At 42.0% G+C, this 14,452-nt stretch overlaps 1 protein-coding gene across 1 annotated transcript in view; it reads right to left on the bottom strand.

Moving 5' to 3' along the window:
* Window positions 1-353: 353 nt before the first annotated feature.
* Htr3b (5-hydroxytryptamine receptor 3B) overlaps window positions 354-14,452 on the bottom strand; it is a 36,062-nt gene continuing 21,963 nt past the window's right edge. Inside the window, exons 3-9 of the mRNA XM_027930438.2 lie at window positions 12,677-12,721; window positions 12,253-12,362; window positions 11,445-11,614; window positions 10,798-10,955; window positions 1,491-1,701; window positions 1,174-1,356; window positions 354-589 (exon numbers count right to left, since the gene is read on the bottom strand). Of these exons, the coding sequence (XP_027786239.1) occupies window positions 354-589; window positions 1,174-1,356; window positions 1,491-1,701; window positions 10,798-10,955; window positions 11,445-11,614; window positions 12,253-12,362; window positions 12,677-12,721 (1,113 nt within the window). The remainder of the gene's footprint in view (window positions 590-1,173; window positions 1,357-1,490; window positions 1,702-10,797; window positions 10,956-11,444; window positions 11,615-12,252; window positions 12,363-12,676; window positions 12,722-14,452) is intronic.

Genomic DNA, 14,452 nt, shown 5'->3' with positions numbered 1-14,452 from the left:
AACTAACCAAGTCATAACTGAGAGATGGAGTGATCTTACATTTAAAAAAAAAACTGTTTAAACACAAATATGTGCATGTATGTGCTTTTCAGATCTCTTTCTGAGAAGGCCAACAGTAGTTACTGAGGAATGAAGGCTTGTTTGGTGGCTTGTTTGTTCTGTTTATACATTTTCATCATAAATATAGTGGTGCTGGGTCCTTCAGTAACCCATAGGCTGTGTGTACCTGGACTCAATGAAAAGAAGCAATGGCGGGTGGGAATCATTTAGACCCACTGTTCCTCCCCTTTTGATCTCCTCACAGCTTTCCTTAAGTGTGATAGTGCATTGATTGAGACCAGAGATTCCAATTTTCACAAGCCACTCCACAGTGCCCAGAGAGAGCACAGGGTGACAGCATAGAGCCCCAGCATGACAAGGTAGCTTCGGAAGAGCAGTTGGTCAAAGCGGTACAGGAGCGCCAGCCACTCAACCTCCTGTTGGTCCACCTGATCCTGAGTTTGGAGGTAGTTGTTGATGGATCGAATCTGGAACCAGACTTCCTTCAGGGTTTCTGACTGGATCTGGTGTTCTTGACAGACTGGGGATTCTGCATGATAGAGGAAAATACTTGAGGTGAGCCAAGGGCTACCAAGGCCCACTGGAACTTTCTCTTGAATCTGACAGCTTCATCCTTCAAGGAAAGTTGTGGGCAAAACTAGGAAGAGAGTTGGGTGGGGTTGTGGACTGTCACCCTACTTGCTTGTTGAGGCATGGCTGTGCTGCAGGACAGAGACCATGGCAGAGCTATATCGTGAAAGCAGGGTATGTGTAGTGACCAGATCAACTCAATTGGAACTTTAGGGGCTGGGATGATTCTTTTACTTTCCTTTTTCTTTTTCTTTTAGGTTGGGGGAAGTAAATCCAAGTAGCTCACATGCTAGAGCTTTACTATTCTAGGGTGGATGAGTCACTGTGGGTAATTGAAAAATTAAACAAGCTAAAGCAACTTCCCCCAGCAGAAGGTGGACTTCAGTCCCCAGAGAGGTAATATAAATGTGGTGCAGGGACTATGAAGCAGGTGCTTCAGATTCTCCACAAAGTGCAACAAAAGGCCTGGTGCTTTGCTGATGGGCACTGGTGCTGAGGGGGACCCAGAAAGATGGGAAAGGGATCTCTAGACTTCTCACAAACCTGTTACTCCAGCATCCTGGGTCCTAGGGTCCATTCTAGACCCATCGGTGCCAGCATCCCCTTGAAGGCACAAGAGGGGTAGTTCCTGGCCACTTCTCCACTCATCATGGAGGAATCTGACCAACAGAATAGACTTTGATAAGCTGAGAACCAAGAAGGCCATGCAGACTGTGAAGAAGACCCCTGGGAGAAGGCACCAGAGCAGAGAAGTTAGTTGTAGTCTCTAAGGTTTTTCCCTCCTCCAGTTTGAAATGCGTCACCAGATCTTTGGCAGGAATAAAATAACACTGGCATCAGGTGACCCTGAGGATGCTTACCAATCAAAGAGGCGCTCCCTGAGCTCCTAGGTACCTCGTTAGACATGTTGACTCTGAAGACTGTATAGCCCACCAGCACACTGGTCTTGAACACAATCCTCGCCCGGCAGTTGGGTGGCAGGTAGAAGCTCCCCAGATCCACAAGCATTAGGAAGATGCTGGGAATCAGCAAATTCACAACATAGGCCAATGGGCATCTGCGAATCACCACCTGGCCAGGAACAAGGAGTTTGTTGAATCTAAGCCCAAGGACTAACATTTGACCAAATCCATAGCCAGGAATACTCACGTAAGTCCCAACATGCAAAGCCTTCATATGCCATGTGAAGTCTGTGTAGTTTATCTTAGAAGTATGTTTGAGGTTATTTTGTGGTTTAGAAATGAAGGAGAAAAATCCTTTAAACTTTTACATAGCCAATATTAATATTATTGATAGTTATAAGAAGAAGTTAGCATTTATTTCCCACTTGCTGTGTGCCATACACTAGACTGTTTCATATGCTTATCATAGTCAATCCTCAAAACTTTAAGGGCTAGATATTTTCATCTCCATTTTACAAACTAGGAAAGTAAGGTTCAAAGAGGTCGAATTATTTTTCCAAATTCACATATCTGGTAAGAAACTGTCTTAAAATGAAAACCCTCCTTCTCTTAAGCCACTTATACAATATTGGGTATTATTTTCAGCCTCTCTTCTTACATGGAATGTGAGCCTCTTAACACCTGAGGATCTATAAATATCTTGGCAAGAACAAAGAGAACTATAAAATGGGGAAATTGCAAGAGGGCTCAACAGACTGTTTGCAAGGTGCGGGCAGGGTATAAAGAAACTACAAGGTTTGTGATCCCAGTGACTCAGGAAGCTGAGACAGGAGGATCACAAGTTTGAGGCCAGCCCCAGCAACTTGGTGAGACCTTGTCTCAAAATAAGGAATAAAAGGGACTGGGGAGGGACTGGGGCTGTGGCTCAGTGGTAGAGCACTTGCCTCTCACATGTGAGGCACTGGGTTCAATCCTCAGCACCACATAAAAATAAAATAAAGGTATTATGTTCACCTATAATATATATATATATATATATATATATATATATATATATATATATATATATATATTAAAAAAGGGACTGGAGAAGGGCTTGAGTGGTGGCTCACTGATAGAGCACTTGCCTAGCTTGTGTGAGGCACTGGGTTCAATTCTCAGCACCGCATATAAATAAATAAGTAATAAAGGTCCATCAACAACTAAAGAAATATTTTTTAAAAAGGTAGGGGGGACTGGGGGAAAAAAGAAAAGAGAAACCACAAAGAGGAGGTCCATGTAGGGATTTCTGGGGACTGAGCTGATACAACCCTTATGCCTGAAGGGCCCAAGTGCTAGGGATGGTGGCCAAACCTGAGGAAAGAGAAAGCTATGCAGGGCAGGAACTGTAGCTTTCTCCTAGGAACACAGCAATCTAGCAATGATTTCACCAGAAGCAAATGAAGAGGTAAGTACCCCCTGCCTCTCCTCCCCTCCCTCCCTCCAATCTCCTGTCGCTGCCCCTGCCCTACCTCCCATTGGCCCAACATGACAAGGGATCCCATCTCTGCAGGCCTCAGCTTAGTCTCCAGGAGCACAAAGAAAGGGGAAGAAGTGGAAAGTGGGGCCCCCTGGAGCGGGGACCAGCTGAAGCTACTCAGCTCCGCCTGTGTTGTGGAAGCCAAGTGGATTTTGTAGTTTGGAATTTGAATCTCACAAAATCACTACTGTTGTTGCCATTCTGTACTGGGATTGTGATGTCTTTAAGAAACATATATTCTATTCTAATCTTTTCTGAAAGAGAAACCAAAGAATGGCAAGGTTGCCTCCCTCACTCCACTGTGATCTCTCATCTCATCCCATCTCTGGCTGGTGAAAATCCCCCCAAAAAACAAAATAAGACTTGTCTTAAAAATGGGTGTTCAATAAATGTTTGTTGAACAAATGAACATCCTTGGCCCTTTGCTATTGGACTTGGACAGAAATAATGCCTAGAATCTCTTTATTTTTTGCATTTGCCAAACAATAGAAGGTTTTCTGTGCTTTTATTCGTATGATATAATTTATTTAATCCTTACTGCCAAGTCGTTAGTAGGTAATACCCTCCATTTTATAAATTTTCAAAATTAAAGCTCGATCCTCTTAAGTGATTTAAGTGGCACCACTGGGATGTGTCCCCACATCTTCTGATGCCCAGCTCTTTTCCACCACAGCATAGCTACAACTGTTGATCAGATTGGACCTCTGACCAGAGTGCAGGGCTCTTCTCCCTCATCTCTGACTCCTGCTCTGCAAAAGAATCACAAAGAAGTCTGCAAAAGCCTCTCCTCCTGCACTTTGGTAGAAATGTGTTTTCTACCAAAAAAGGTAGAAAAGGCCAGGGATGGAGCAGAAGGTGGCAGGGAACAACGTGGCTGGGGGAGTCCAGATGCTGCCCTGGTGGTGAAAGTGGGGGCTGCCCTGCAGCTGGATCCAGAAGCATGTCCCAACTCAGTGGAGCTTGGCAGGCCAGAGCCGTTGGCGGATTATAGTCTGGCTGTTCTCTTTCACATTAAACATAATTGGCTGCAAATATCTAAACCAGAGCAACACTCACTGCTTTGCAATAATTTGGTTAAAACACATTTCTACCAAAGTGCAGGCAACAAGAGAAACAACAACAGAATTAATCGTCATCAACCTGCACCTTTTAGCTCCCCTCCTCATGCTGTGACTAAGATGGCAAAGGCAGGGAGAGGAGAAAGGGGGTCAAGTGGTTGGGGTCCATGAGGGTTTTGTGTTGTAACCTAGCCTGGGCTATTGGTGATCCGGCCTCATGAGGTAAGGGGTGGCAACCACACCTGCTGTCTCTGGAGGGTAGAGATGTAAATACCCCCTAGAGATGCTGTGGCAGAGATTACATGAAAGAGAAGAAGTCTAACAATATCACTCTAAGGAAAAGCACAAGTAGGCATGTTGGTTTAGTGAAAAGAGCCTAGACGTGAAAGCCAAGGGCACAGAGTCCCATAGTGCCTCCACTGTAGCCTAGATAAGCAAGTGTAAGTGACCTTGCGTGAGGGAGCCAACCTCTCTATGGCTCAATTCACGCACTCCCTCCCCACAATTTTTTTAAAAGTAGTTTAATTTTGCCTTGCCATACATCTTAGTACAATTGAGATGAGCTATTGTACTCTTTAAATAAAGTTTGTATGTAAAAAGCACAAGCGGCAATGATTCCTCTCTACCCAGAGGCTGATGCAGACAGTGAATGTAAATCTAAGCCAGAACCAAAGATGGGTAGTGTGGCTCCTCAAAGCCCCTGATGTCTGAGAAAGTGCTGTTTTATCAGCCCAAATGATCCCTGAGATGTCAGGGGGGAGGCATGGGAAGAGCTAAGAAGTTACGTGGCTTCTGGTGCATGCAACCTAGGCAAGCACATATGATTCTGAACTTGGTTTAATGCTCTGTAGGTGCCATTTAGAAATTCTTAATAATTTTTAATAGGGGGTTTGCATTGTCATTTCCCACTGAGCCCTACAAATTAGGTAGCTGATCCTGTCAGAGGTCATTCCTCACTGTACATCAACAGAAGCTTAAAGCAGAAGGGAAAGACCTAGGTACAAGGAGAGACAATTAGCTTTTACTATGACATAACAGAACTTCCTTGTCTTAATTAACATGAACAGGTTGCCAGGCCCTATCATACAGTCTGGAGTTAGGACAGGTCTCTGCCCTTGTCCCCTCCACATGGTTTCAGGAACCAGACTTGGGTGGTTGGGTGTTTTATTAAGTCTGTGATCAAAGAGGAATTTTGCCCCAGAATAGTCATAACCAGATTCTATACCTGATCAAGATGATGAGCCTTGGGACTTTCTAGTTTATATTTAGATGATATTTTGGATTTAGAGTCAATGCTAGAAAGGGCTAACTTTAGGGCATATTGGGAAGGGCAATTGTATTTTGCATACAAGGCAGATGCCACTATTCTACTGGGTTGAATACTGTCCCCAAGATATCATTCCTGGGGCTGGGATTGTGGCTCAGCGGTAGAGTTCTCGCCTAGCGCAAACGGGACCCGGGTTCAATCCTCAGCACCACATAAAAACAAAAGCATTGTGTTGTGTCCATCTACACCTAAAAAATAAAAAAAATTAAAAATTAAAAAGATATCATTCCTTCCTGGAGCCCCAGAATGTTTCCTTATTTGGAAACAGGATCAATTAGTTGCAATTAGTTAAGATGAGGGGTTGGGAATTTGTCTTAGTACAGCATTCACCAGTTATACTGTGCGAGGCCCAGGGTTCCATGCCCAACACCCATAAGACAAGGTCATACTAGGTAGGATTGGTGTCCTCAGAAGAGAAGAAACATGCAAAAAGAAGACCATGTAAAGATGGATGTAGAGGTTCAAAAGATACATCTACAAGCCAAGTAACACCAGTGATTGCTGGCAACCAGCAGATATTAGGTTGATTTTTTTTTTTTTTTTTTGGTGGCACTGGGGTTTGAACCCAGGGCCTTGGGTGTGCTAGGAAAACATTCTACCAACTAAGCTATAGTCTCAGCCCTAACAGCAGATATTAGGTGAGGCATAGAACAGATTCTGCCTTGGAGGGCCCAGAAGTTTGGGTCATTCTTGATTTCAGACTTCTACTCTCCAGAACAACAGAATAAATTTCTGTTGTTTAAAACCACTCAGTTTGGGGTACTTTGTTGGGGCAGCGTTGTGAGACAAATAAAGGTGACTTTCCCAGTAATATATACTGTGTAGATAGCAAAGAACAGTCTGAGATGTACTGCATTACATTTAGTTGTATGTCAGCATGATGTAGGATTAGGACATGGTTTCTGGAGTCAGGCTGCCTGGTTCAATCCAGGCTCCACTAGTCATCCTGAAGCTTTCAGTAAGTTACATAACTTCTCTGCATCTCAATCTATCCATTTGTAAAAGTGCAGATACTAGGAGCACCCATCTGATGAATATAAACTCTTTTTTATTCTATTTTTTGGTACTGGGAATTCAACCCATGGGGTACTTTACCACTGAGCCACATTCCCAGACTTTTTTATTTTTTATTTTGAGACAGGATCCAACTAAGTAGTTTAGGGCTTCGCTAAGTGGCTGAGGCTGGACTCAGGCTCTCTTGTCTCAGCCTCCTGAGCCAGTGGGATTACAGGTGTGTGCTACCATGCCTGGCACCAACTCTTAAAATGGTGCCTGACATGAAGTGTTCCATTTTGAGATTATTCTTATGTCTTCCCGTGCAGATTTTTAGGTTTATGATAGATATAAAGAACCTTTTTATTTACCATGGTGTCTTAAGTGTTTACCATTGAGGGTGGCACATGCTATCAGCTAAAAAGATGTTTGTTGAATTGTATTAGAGTCTTTTAATAATGCTACATTTAGTTACAAAAGGAGTGTGAAGTTAGCTCAAATGGGGGCCAATCTATTGAGGTCAGTTTTTCTGAGGGCTACCTTCATAGTAACCCCTGCCTCTGCCAGTGTGTCCCAGGCTCTCTACAAAACTGCCCCTACCTAAAACCCAATCATTTCTAATGGACTAAAGAAGCTGGTGCCTTTAAATTCCACAGAAAGGGAAGAAAAAGCACTTTAGTTTCAGTCCGTGTTCTCCATTAGACACCCTTCAGGTGTTAGCAATATTATGCCACAATTTCATTATCCATTAAAGCCAGGTAATAATAAGTACACAAAGGTATTTGGAGCCTATTGATGTTAATGAAAGAGATCAATCTAATTCAGAATGTGTGTGTGGAGAGCTCCTTGGAGATGGAATAGGCCCCAAGGTTAGCCTCTAATTGCCTCCTTGATGGTAGACCCCACCAGTACTCAATTTTGCATGACCGTCTTTATGACATAGTTGGAATTTTGACGCCCAGACTCACGCTTCATACAGAAGCCCATTTTCCTCCTTTCTGAGGCCCCTCCCAACATTCCCAGTTCAGAAAAAAATGGGAAAGTTGCTGCCATTTAAGCAAGTTCCTCGTGCCAGACTGAGAGCTTCTTGGATCTGGACTGTGGATTGGGCTATATTAACAGGAAGTCTATGATTCTCACATTACTTGAGAATTTCTAGGATTTTAAATTCTCATTCTCTCTCTCTCTCTCTCATGCGCGTACGCGCGTGGTGCTGAAAAGAATCTTCTATCAAGTTTACAGTATGAATTCAATGGACATCTCAACAAAATTACCCTAATCTAGAAAGGAAAATTATGATGGAAAAAGAGGTTAGGGGGTGCTAGGGTTGTGGCTCGGCAGTAAAGCACTTGCCTAGTACATGAGAGGCACTGAGTTCAATCCTCAACACCATATAAAACTAATAAATAAAATAAAGGCATTGTGTTCATCTACAAGTAAAAAAAATTTTTTTTAACTTTTTTCTCAGATACCCCTAATTCATTTTTGTAGGACTGCTCTAAGGGTACCCCAATTCCTGCCTGAATGAACACTTTGCTCAGTGTGAGAGTATCTGTGGTTGGGCTGGTTTAGTTCCCACAGCTGTCCACCTTTTCCATCCAACATGAATTTCTAAATTTTATCCCTACCTACTCCCACTCTACTCTCATTTCTTTAAAAAAAAAAAAAATCGCTGCCTTACAGAAATCAAATGCTTACCCTGCTGTTTCTGGGAACCAGCCCCTCCATTCGTGTATTGGAAGAAATCTCCCCTCCCAAGGCTGCTGGATCAGGTCCCAGGCTGCACACAGATTCCTTGTAGGGAGAAGTGCCTTGCTCTGGGCCCCCTGTGGAATGAAGCCCGACTCCAAAATATCAGTGGTGCCCTCTGATAAACAGTATGTGTCCCAGAGCCAGCAGCTATGATTGTACATTAGCTGGAACTAAAGGGGCATCTGGAGAATGTGATTTAGTATAAATGGCAGCAGTGTACATCAGCCTAGGATGATAATGTATTTAGAATAGATCATGGTTTTTTCTGCCCACCCCACCTGTCCCTGACCTCCTGCTGAGCAGCCTGGGCTGAGATACCAGGTGATTAGATTAAGAGAGAGGTGGCCCTTTGTGTCAGGACCTTGGCAGGCCTAACATTGGCATGGAACTACTGGCCAATGGTTGCTGAAGGACATCCAGATGCCTTGGATGCTGGATTCATAATGGGATATATGGTACAGAGAAAGATAACTATGAATCCAGGCATGGTACACATGGAAAGAATGGAAGGCATGGAGGCAAGAGAGGTTGAGAGAGACAGAAAACTGATAGATGTGGAGCCTAAGTTAAGTCATAACCAGAGCTGCAGAATCACTCCTGTGTCTGGCTAATATGATCTGTGACTACTCAGGATTCTTTCCCCACTCTGTTTCTGAGGAGCAGGTGGAAGCCAGTTCTGCTATATACCCACCTTAGCCTCCATGGCAAAGAACCAGGGAAAAGGTTCAAGGGCAGGAAATCAAATGCCTGCCTGCCTCCAGCCTGCCTCTGTGGCCGTGAACGGAGCAAAGGAACTGAACCACAGTTTCGAGACCCAGAGAAGACCCCAGTCACACACGGTGACGCAAACTTTTACCATCTCTGTTCAGCACATTCGAAATGGTGGTAGTTTGTAGGAAAACTTCGGCTGCTGCTGAGAAAACAAATTAATATTTAAGGTGAAGGGTGACACATAAGTATAGGCAGTCACTTTGTGAAGAGAAGGGGATGGGGGGGGATGAGAACGCCTGCGCATGTGCATATGTGTACTCTGATCGAGTTACCTGCCCCATCTCTTGCCTGTTTGTCTCCTCCGTGCAGCGTAGGTAATGGTGTGTGCAGCTTTCTCTGGAGCACTTGGTAGGTGACTATGTTCCACCTTGTACATGCTACTCCCTCACATTTCCTTTAATGTTCTCCATTATTTGGGCTGCATTAATAATGTTTGCAGGCTGATATCTTTAAAATTAATGAGGTGTTTACTCTTAGCCAAGAAGCTCATTGAAATTAAAAAAAAAGAAGAAGAAGAAGAAGAAGGCTTCTTTTTTCCCCTCCCTTTCTCTCTCTTTCACACACACACACACACACACACACACACACACACAAAGTGGACAAGCAGACCACAGCACAAGCTTTGCTAAAAAACAAGCAAAATTCTAGGCAAGAACCCAAACCCCACCCCACTGCTAAGAAGTATAGGAAGGCATGATTGCAATCAGCTGCTAGCCAGTGTTATACATTACTTAGGTTCAAACTCCAATGGTATCTTAGAGGCCCTGGTTTAACTAGTTTTGCCAGAATGCTGCAGGAAACACCTTTTAACCAAACAAGGAATATCTGTGCCCTCAATTATAGCCTATCTTACCACCACCACCCTTAGCATATCCATCATAACTATAGTTCCTAGTGTAGTCTAAATGTACCTTTCTATTCCAAAGCTGCATTTCTAGGAGAATTTATCTCGTGGCAGTCCTGACTTGCCAGTTAGTCTCTATTTTTCTATTGGATCCATTTCTTGGCATGAAGGCCCCTAGCCCCAAACCACTCCTACTAACCAACTTTGTGCAGAAAAACAGAGCACACTGTAGCATATGAACACTGAGTCTGCTGGTTATGTGAACTGGCTGCTGACCATATGTCAGGATGGTTTGCCAGGAAAACCAGAGAAGAGAGAAGGGCTACCTCTGGGGCACAAAGCAGTAGGTTTCATTGTCTTGTATCCATCACTCCCTAATCCCCCACAGACAGAATAAAGGAGCCAAGAGCAGTCTCAGGGATACATCAGAGGAATGTGGGTCCTTTGGGGCAGTTGTTCCCTCTGATCCAGAAGCCACCAGTGGTTTCTGTGGGTCCTGCAGGTGACCGCTGGATAATTCCTTCAGATATTCAAGTTAATAATATGATCATTTTATGCATCTGCATCTGGAATTAATGAATAATTTACTCAGTTAAAAACAGGACAATAAGATTGATGAGACAGTCTTCCCAATTTGTTGTAGTGACAGAGTAGGGGGTTTTGTTGTTGTTTTCAGTAGCAATTAGAAGTGATAATGTTAGTATGTGCTGAAAGGTTTGAGGACTCCTGCTGTAGTTGTTGATTCAGGCCTCTGATGCCTGAATATCATTCTTTCTACATTCCCTTATGGAATCTCTACAGCAGGAGCCCAATATCTCTCCCTGGACCTCTGCCCCCTGTCATAGCAAAATGCAAGTAGATGTTCGGAGCCATCTGAACCAACTGCTCCTGAGTGATAATGAATGAGAATGTGCAGTGGGAGTAAAGATTCCTCAGCCCAGTAAAAAAGGCCAAGGACTGCAGAGAAGTGGGCAACAGGGGCAGGAAGGAGAAGAACCTACATTAAATTGAATCTGTGCAAAATCTCCAGTGTTGCTCTGCAGGATGCTGTATGTTGAGGACACAGAAAGAAGTTCCCACTCGCTGTCATTCAAAAATGTTTTTTTGTCATGCTTAATGTCTTCTCTGTTCCTCAGGAAGCCCAGGTCTACATCTTCCACTGAAAAGAACAGAAACAATTGACTTCCCAGGAGAGAAAGAGGTGCCAACATCATCCCACTTTTCCACTCCCAATTCAAATCTTTTCTCCTGCCACAACATGCAAAGTCTAATTGGTCTTATTTGAATTAGGAGGTAGAAGTGGGGAATAAAATCTTTCTAGTCATTAAAAAAAAAAACTATGAATTTAGGGTTTGGAGTCAACTCTCTACAAAATGGTGGAGCTTGTCCTGCAATTTCTATAACATTCTCAGTGGTGGTAGAGTCCTAATGTAATCACAATTTAACAGCAGCAGTGGACTCTAACATTGTACCTGATCTGAAGTATAGCAGGAGCCACATAACTATAGGAAAGAGATTTAGATTTTTAAATAGACAATTATATTATATGCAAGAATGACATAAGACATGAAATTATAGTTTCACCTATGTATTCCAACCCAGCATAGTTGGATTTTCCAACTAATGGACCATTTCTCTCATGGTTTACCTGTGTGCAGAATGCTATTGAAGGTTAAGCTGCAATTCTGGATGTCAAAAGGAAAAGCATATGTCTGTAAACTGCAAGCAGAGACCACCTGGATGGGCTTAAAGTTCTTAATGCTCCCAGATGAGGTCACATAAACGTAGGGAATGTCAGGGGATCTTTCAATGTCCACACTATATAAAACACAAGAGAACCTGTTACAGAGAGGGCATTAGTCATTTCAAAACATACACAGAACTGACTAAAGGATGGTAATGACCATGAGACATAGGACTAGCCTAGCACTGCAGAGGCAGAATCCCATTTCCTATGAGATGATTTACTGAGGCAAAAATGGGCTTAGCAGTTGTAGTCTCATAAGTTAACTCATTTCCTAGTGTCATGGACCTGGACATGAAAAGTAATCTGAAAGCCAGGTGTGGTGGCGCACGCCTATAATCCTGGCTCAGGAGGCTGAGACAGGAGGACTGCAAGTTCAAAGAAGCCTTGGCACCTTAGTGAGGCCCTAAGCAACTCAATGAGACCCTGTCTCTATATAAAATATAAAAGGGGCTGGGGATATGGCTCAGTGGCAAATAACCCCTGGGTTCAACCCGTGGTTCCCAAAACAACAATAACAAAAAGTAACCTGAAGTACCAGCAATCAAATATTATCTTAAATGTCAAATCATGGCATTTCAAATTCCCAACAATATGCCTCCCTTCCACTTAAAAAATAAAAAATAGCAACAATGACTAAAAGTAAACAGCCACTGGCATGAATAGTGTCAGCGGTCTAAAACCCCACATAAGTATAACCCTGCACACTTACAACTCATTGATGATGATATCAGGGGCCCAGATGGCACTGAGAGGTAGAGAGATCTCTCTAATCTCATCAAACATGCTGGAGTTCCAGGATAAAAACTCATCATCCCAAACCTGTTAGGAGTAGTCAAAAAGGGAACTTATCAAAGTGGGACAAGATCCACCCCACTAAAGAAATGACGAGAAATTTGAATTAATGATCCAATTTATCAGCCCCTTGGTACTCTCTGTTAGGGAAAAGGACTTAAGAAATCATGGCCATTCAAGAAACCATGGCCATTCATCTTGCAGGGATTCTAATAATTTATGTCTGCTGCATATCTAAGGAAGTATAAATGCAAAGATAATATCTATTCCTTAGAATAATTACATTTTGAAGCAGATGCAGATCAGAAATCCAGCATGCATAGAAGGAAACAATCATTTACCTCACGGTACCATACACTTGTCTTTAACTTTTGATTCTGTATATCCTGCAAAGCAAAAAGGAAATGTACACCAAACCATAGGATGTCAATAAGCCAAAGGCACATTCAACAATATGACAATTCAGGTAAATAAAATCCAATCTAACCAAATAATGCTGATTTTAAGAACATTACCTAGAGTCTTCAATACTTGGTAGTCTCTGTTCCTATTTATTATGTACACCTGTCGCTTTGAGCTTACTAAATTATCGATGACAAAATTACACTTTGACTGCACTTGACATCTTGAATGATTTGCTAATCTCTTTTCCACTCTAATTAGTTACTCTTTCATTAATCAAACTAAAAAATGATATAAAGTCTTAGTCAATTCCTAGCTAAAAAGATGAGACCAAGCTTTTATTTGTAATCAAGATATTATTCATAATCATTCAGTGAGTGTTATCTCAACTGATGTTGTAAACCATTTCTGTTAACTTACCTTGTGTTTAAATTTCTCTGCTTATAAAAAAGACTGAATGGACTTAATATAAGTGAGGTATGTTTTACATGATATATAATAGGTGTGATTTCCTATATCTGCTGTGATTTGGTGATTTTTGTTAAAGATCTCCAAAAACAGCAAACAACAAAACAAAACAACAACAGCAACAACTCCCTTACCAATTTGTTTTGTAGTTAATCTAGTAAAGAACATTCCAAAACTAGGATGTTCCTGGGGATTAAAAGAAAAGAAATATCTCACATCATATACAAATATTAGCTCAAAAGGGATCGTGCCTGGCTATTAAGAGGTAAGACAATGCAACTCTAAGGCGAAACCAGAGTTGAATCTTAGTGAATTTGAAGTGGGCAATGTTTTCTTAGATATAACAACCAAAGCACAGAAATAAAAGAAAAAAAAAACAAATGGGGTTTCATCAAAATTAAAAACTTTCGTGCTTTAAAGGACAACATCAGGAAATGAAATGCTAACTCACAGAATGGGAGAAAATATTTACAAGTCATATATCTGTAATGGGCTTGTACACAGATTATATAAAGAATTTCTACAACTCAACAACAAAAAATGAAGAACCCTATTTAACAATTGGCAAGGGACTTAAATAGATATATTTCCAAAGTGGATACATGGGTTCCCAATAAACACATGAATAGATGCCTAAAATCACTGCTATCAGCCAAATTGTGTGCCCCCAGCCCCATTTAAAAAACACTTTTACTTCAGCAGCATGAAAGGCTGAGACAGAAGGATTTCAAGTTCAAAGCCAGCCTCGGCAAAAGTGAGGCACTAAACAACTCAGAGTGACCCTGTCTCTAAATAAAATACAAAATAGGGTTGAGGATATGGCTCAGTGGTTTTGAGTGCCCCTGAGTTCAATCCCTGGTACCAAAAAAAAGTTGTTTTTCTCAGGTATTTGTCACTGCAATGGATAGCTGACTAACAATAAAGAATATATAAAACAACCATGAGAAAATCAAAAGAATGACAGGATTATGTCTTTGCTTATCAGTTAACCCAACCTTGAATGTAAATGGATTAGATTCAGGTTAAAATATCTAGATCAACTAAATAGATTAAGGAAAAAATTTTTAAAAACTGCACCCAACATCATGCTGCCTACAAGAAACTCACTTTACCAGTGGAGACACACATGGACTAAAAGTGAAGAGAAGGAAAAAGCTATACCATGCAGATGGAAACCAAAAGTGAGCAGGTGAGCAGGAGTGGTTATATTTATATAGGATAAAATAGATGTTGAAGTCAAAAATCTA

This window comes from Marmota flaviventris, chromosome 9, assembly GCF_047511675.1.
Source record: "Marmota flaviventris isolate mMarFla1 chromosome 9, mMarFla1.hap1, whole genome shotgun sequence".
NCBI lineage: Eukaryota > Metazoa > Chordata > Mammalia > Rodentia > Sciuridae > Marmota > Marmota flaviventris.
Note: the sequence above shows the minus strand (reverse complement) of the source record. Positions and strands in the feature narration are given on the sequence as shown.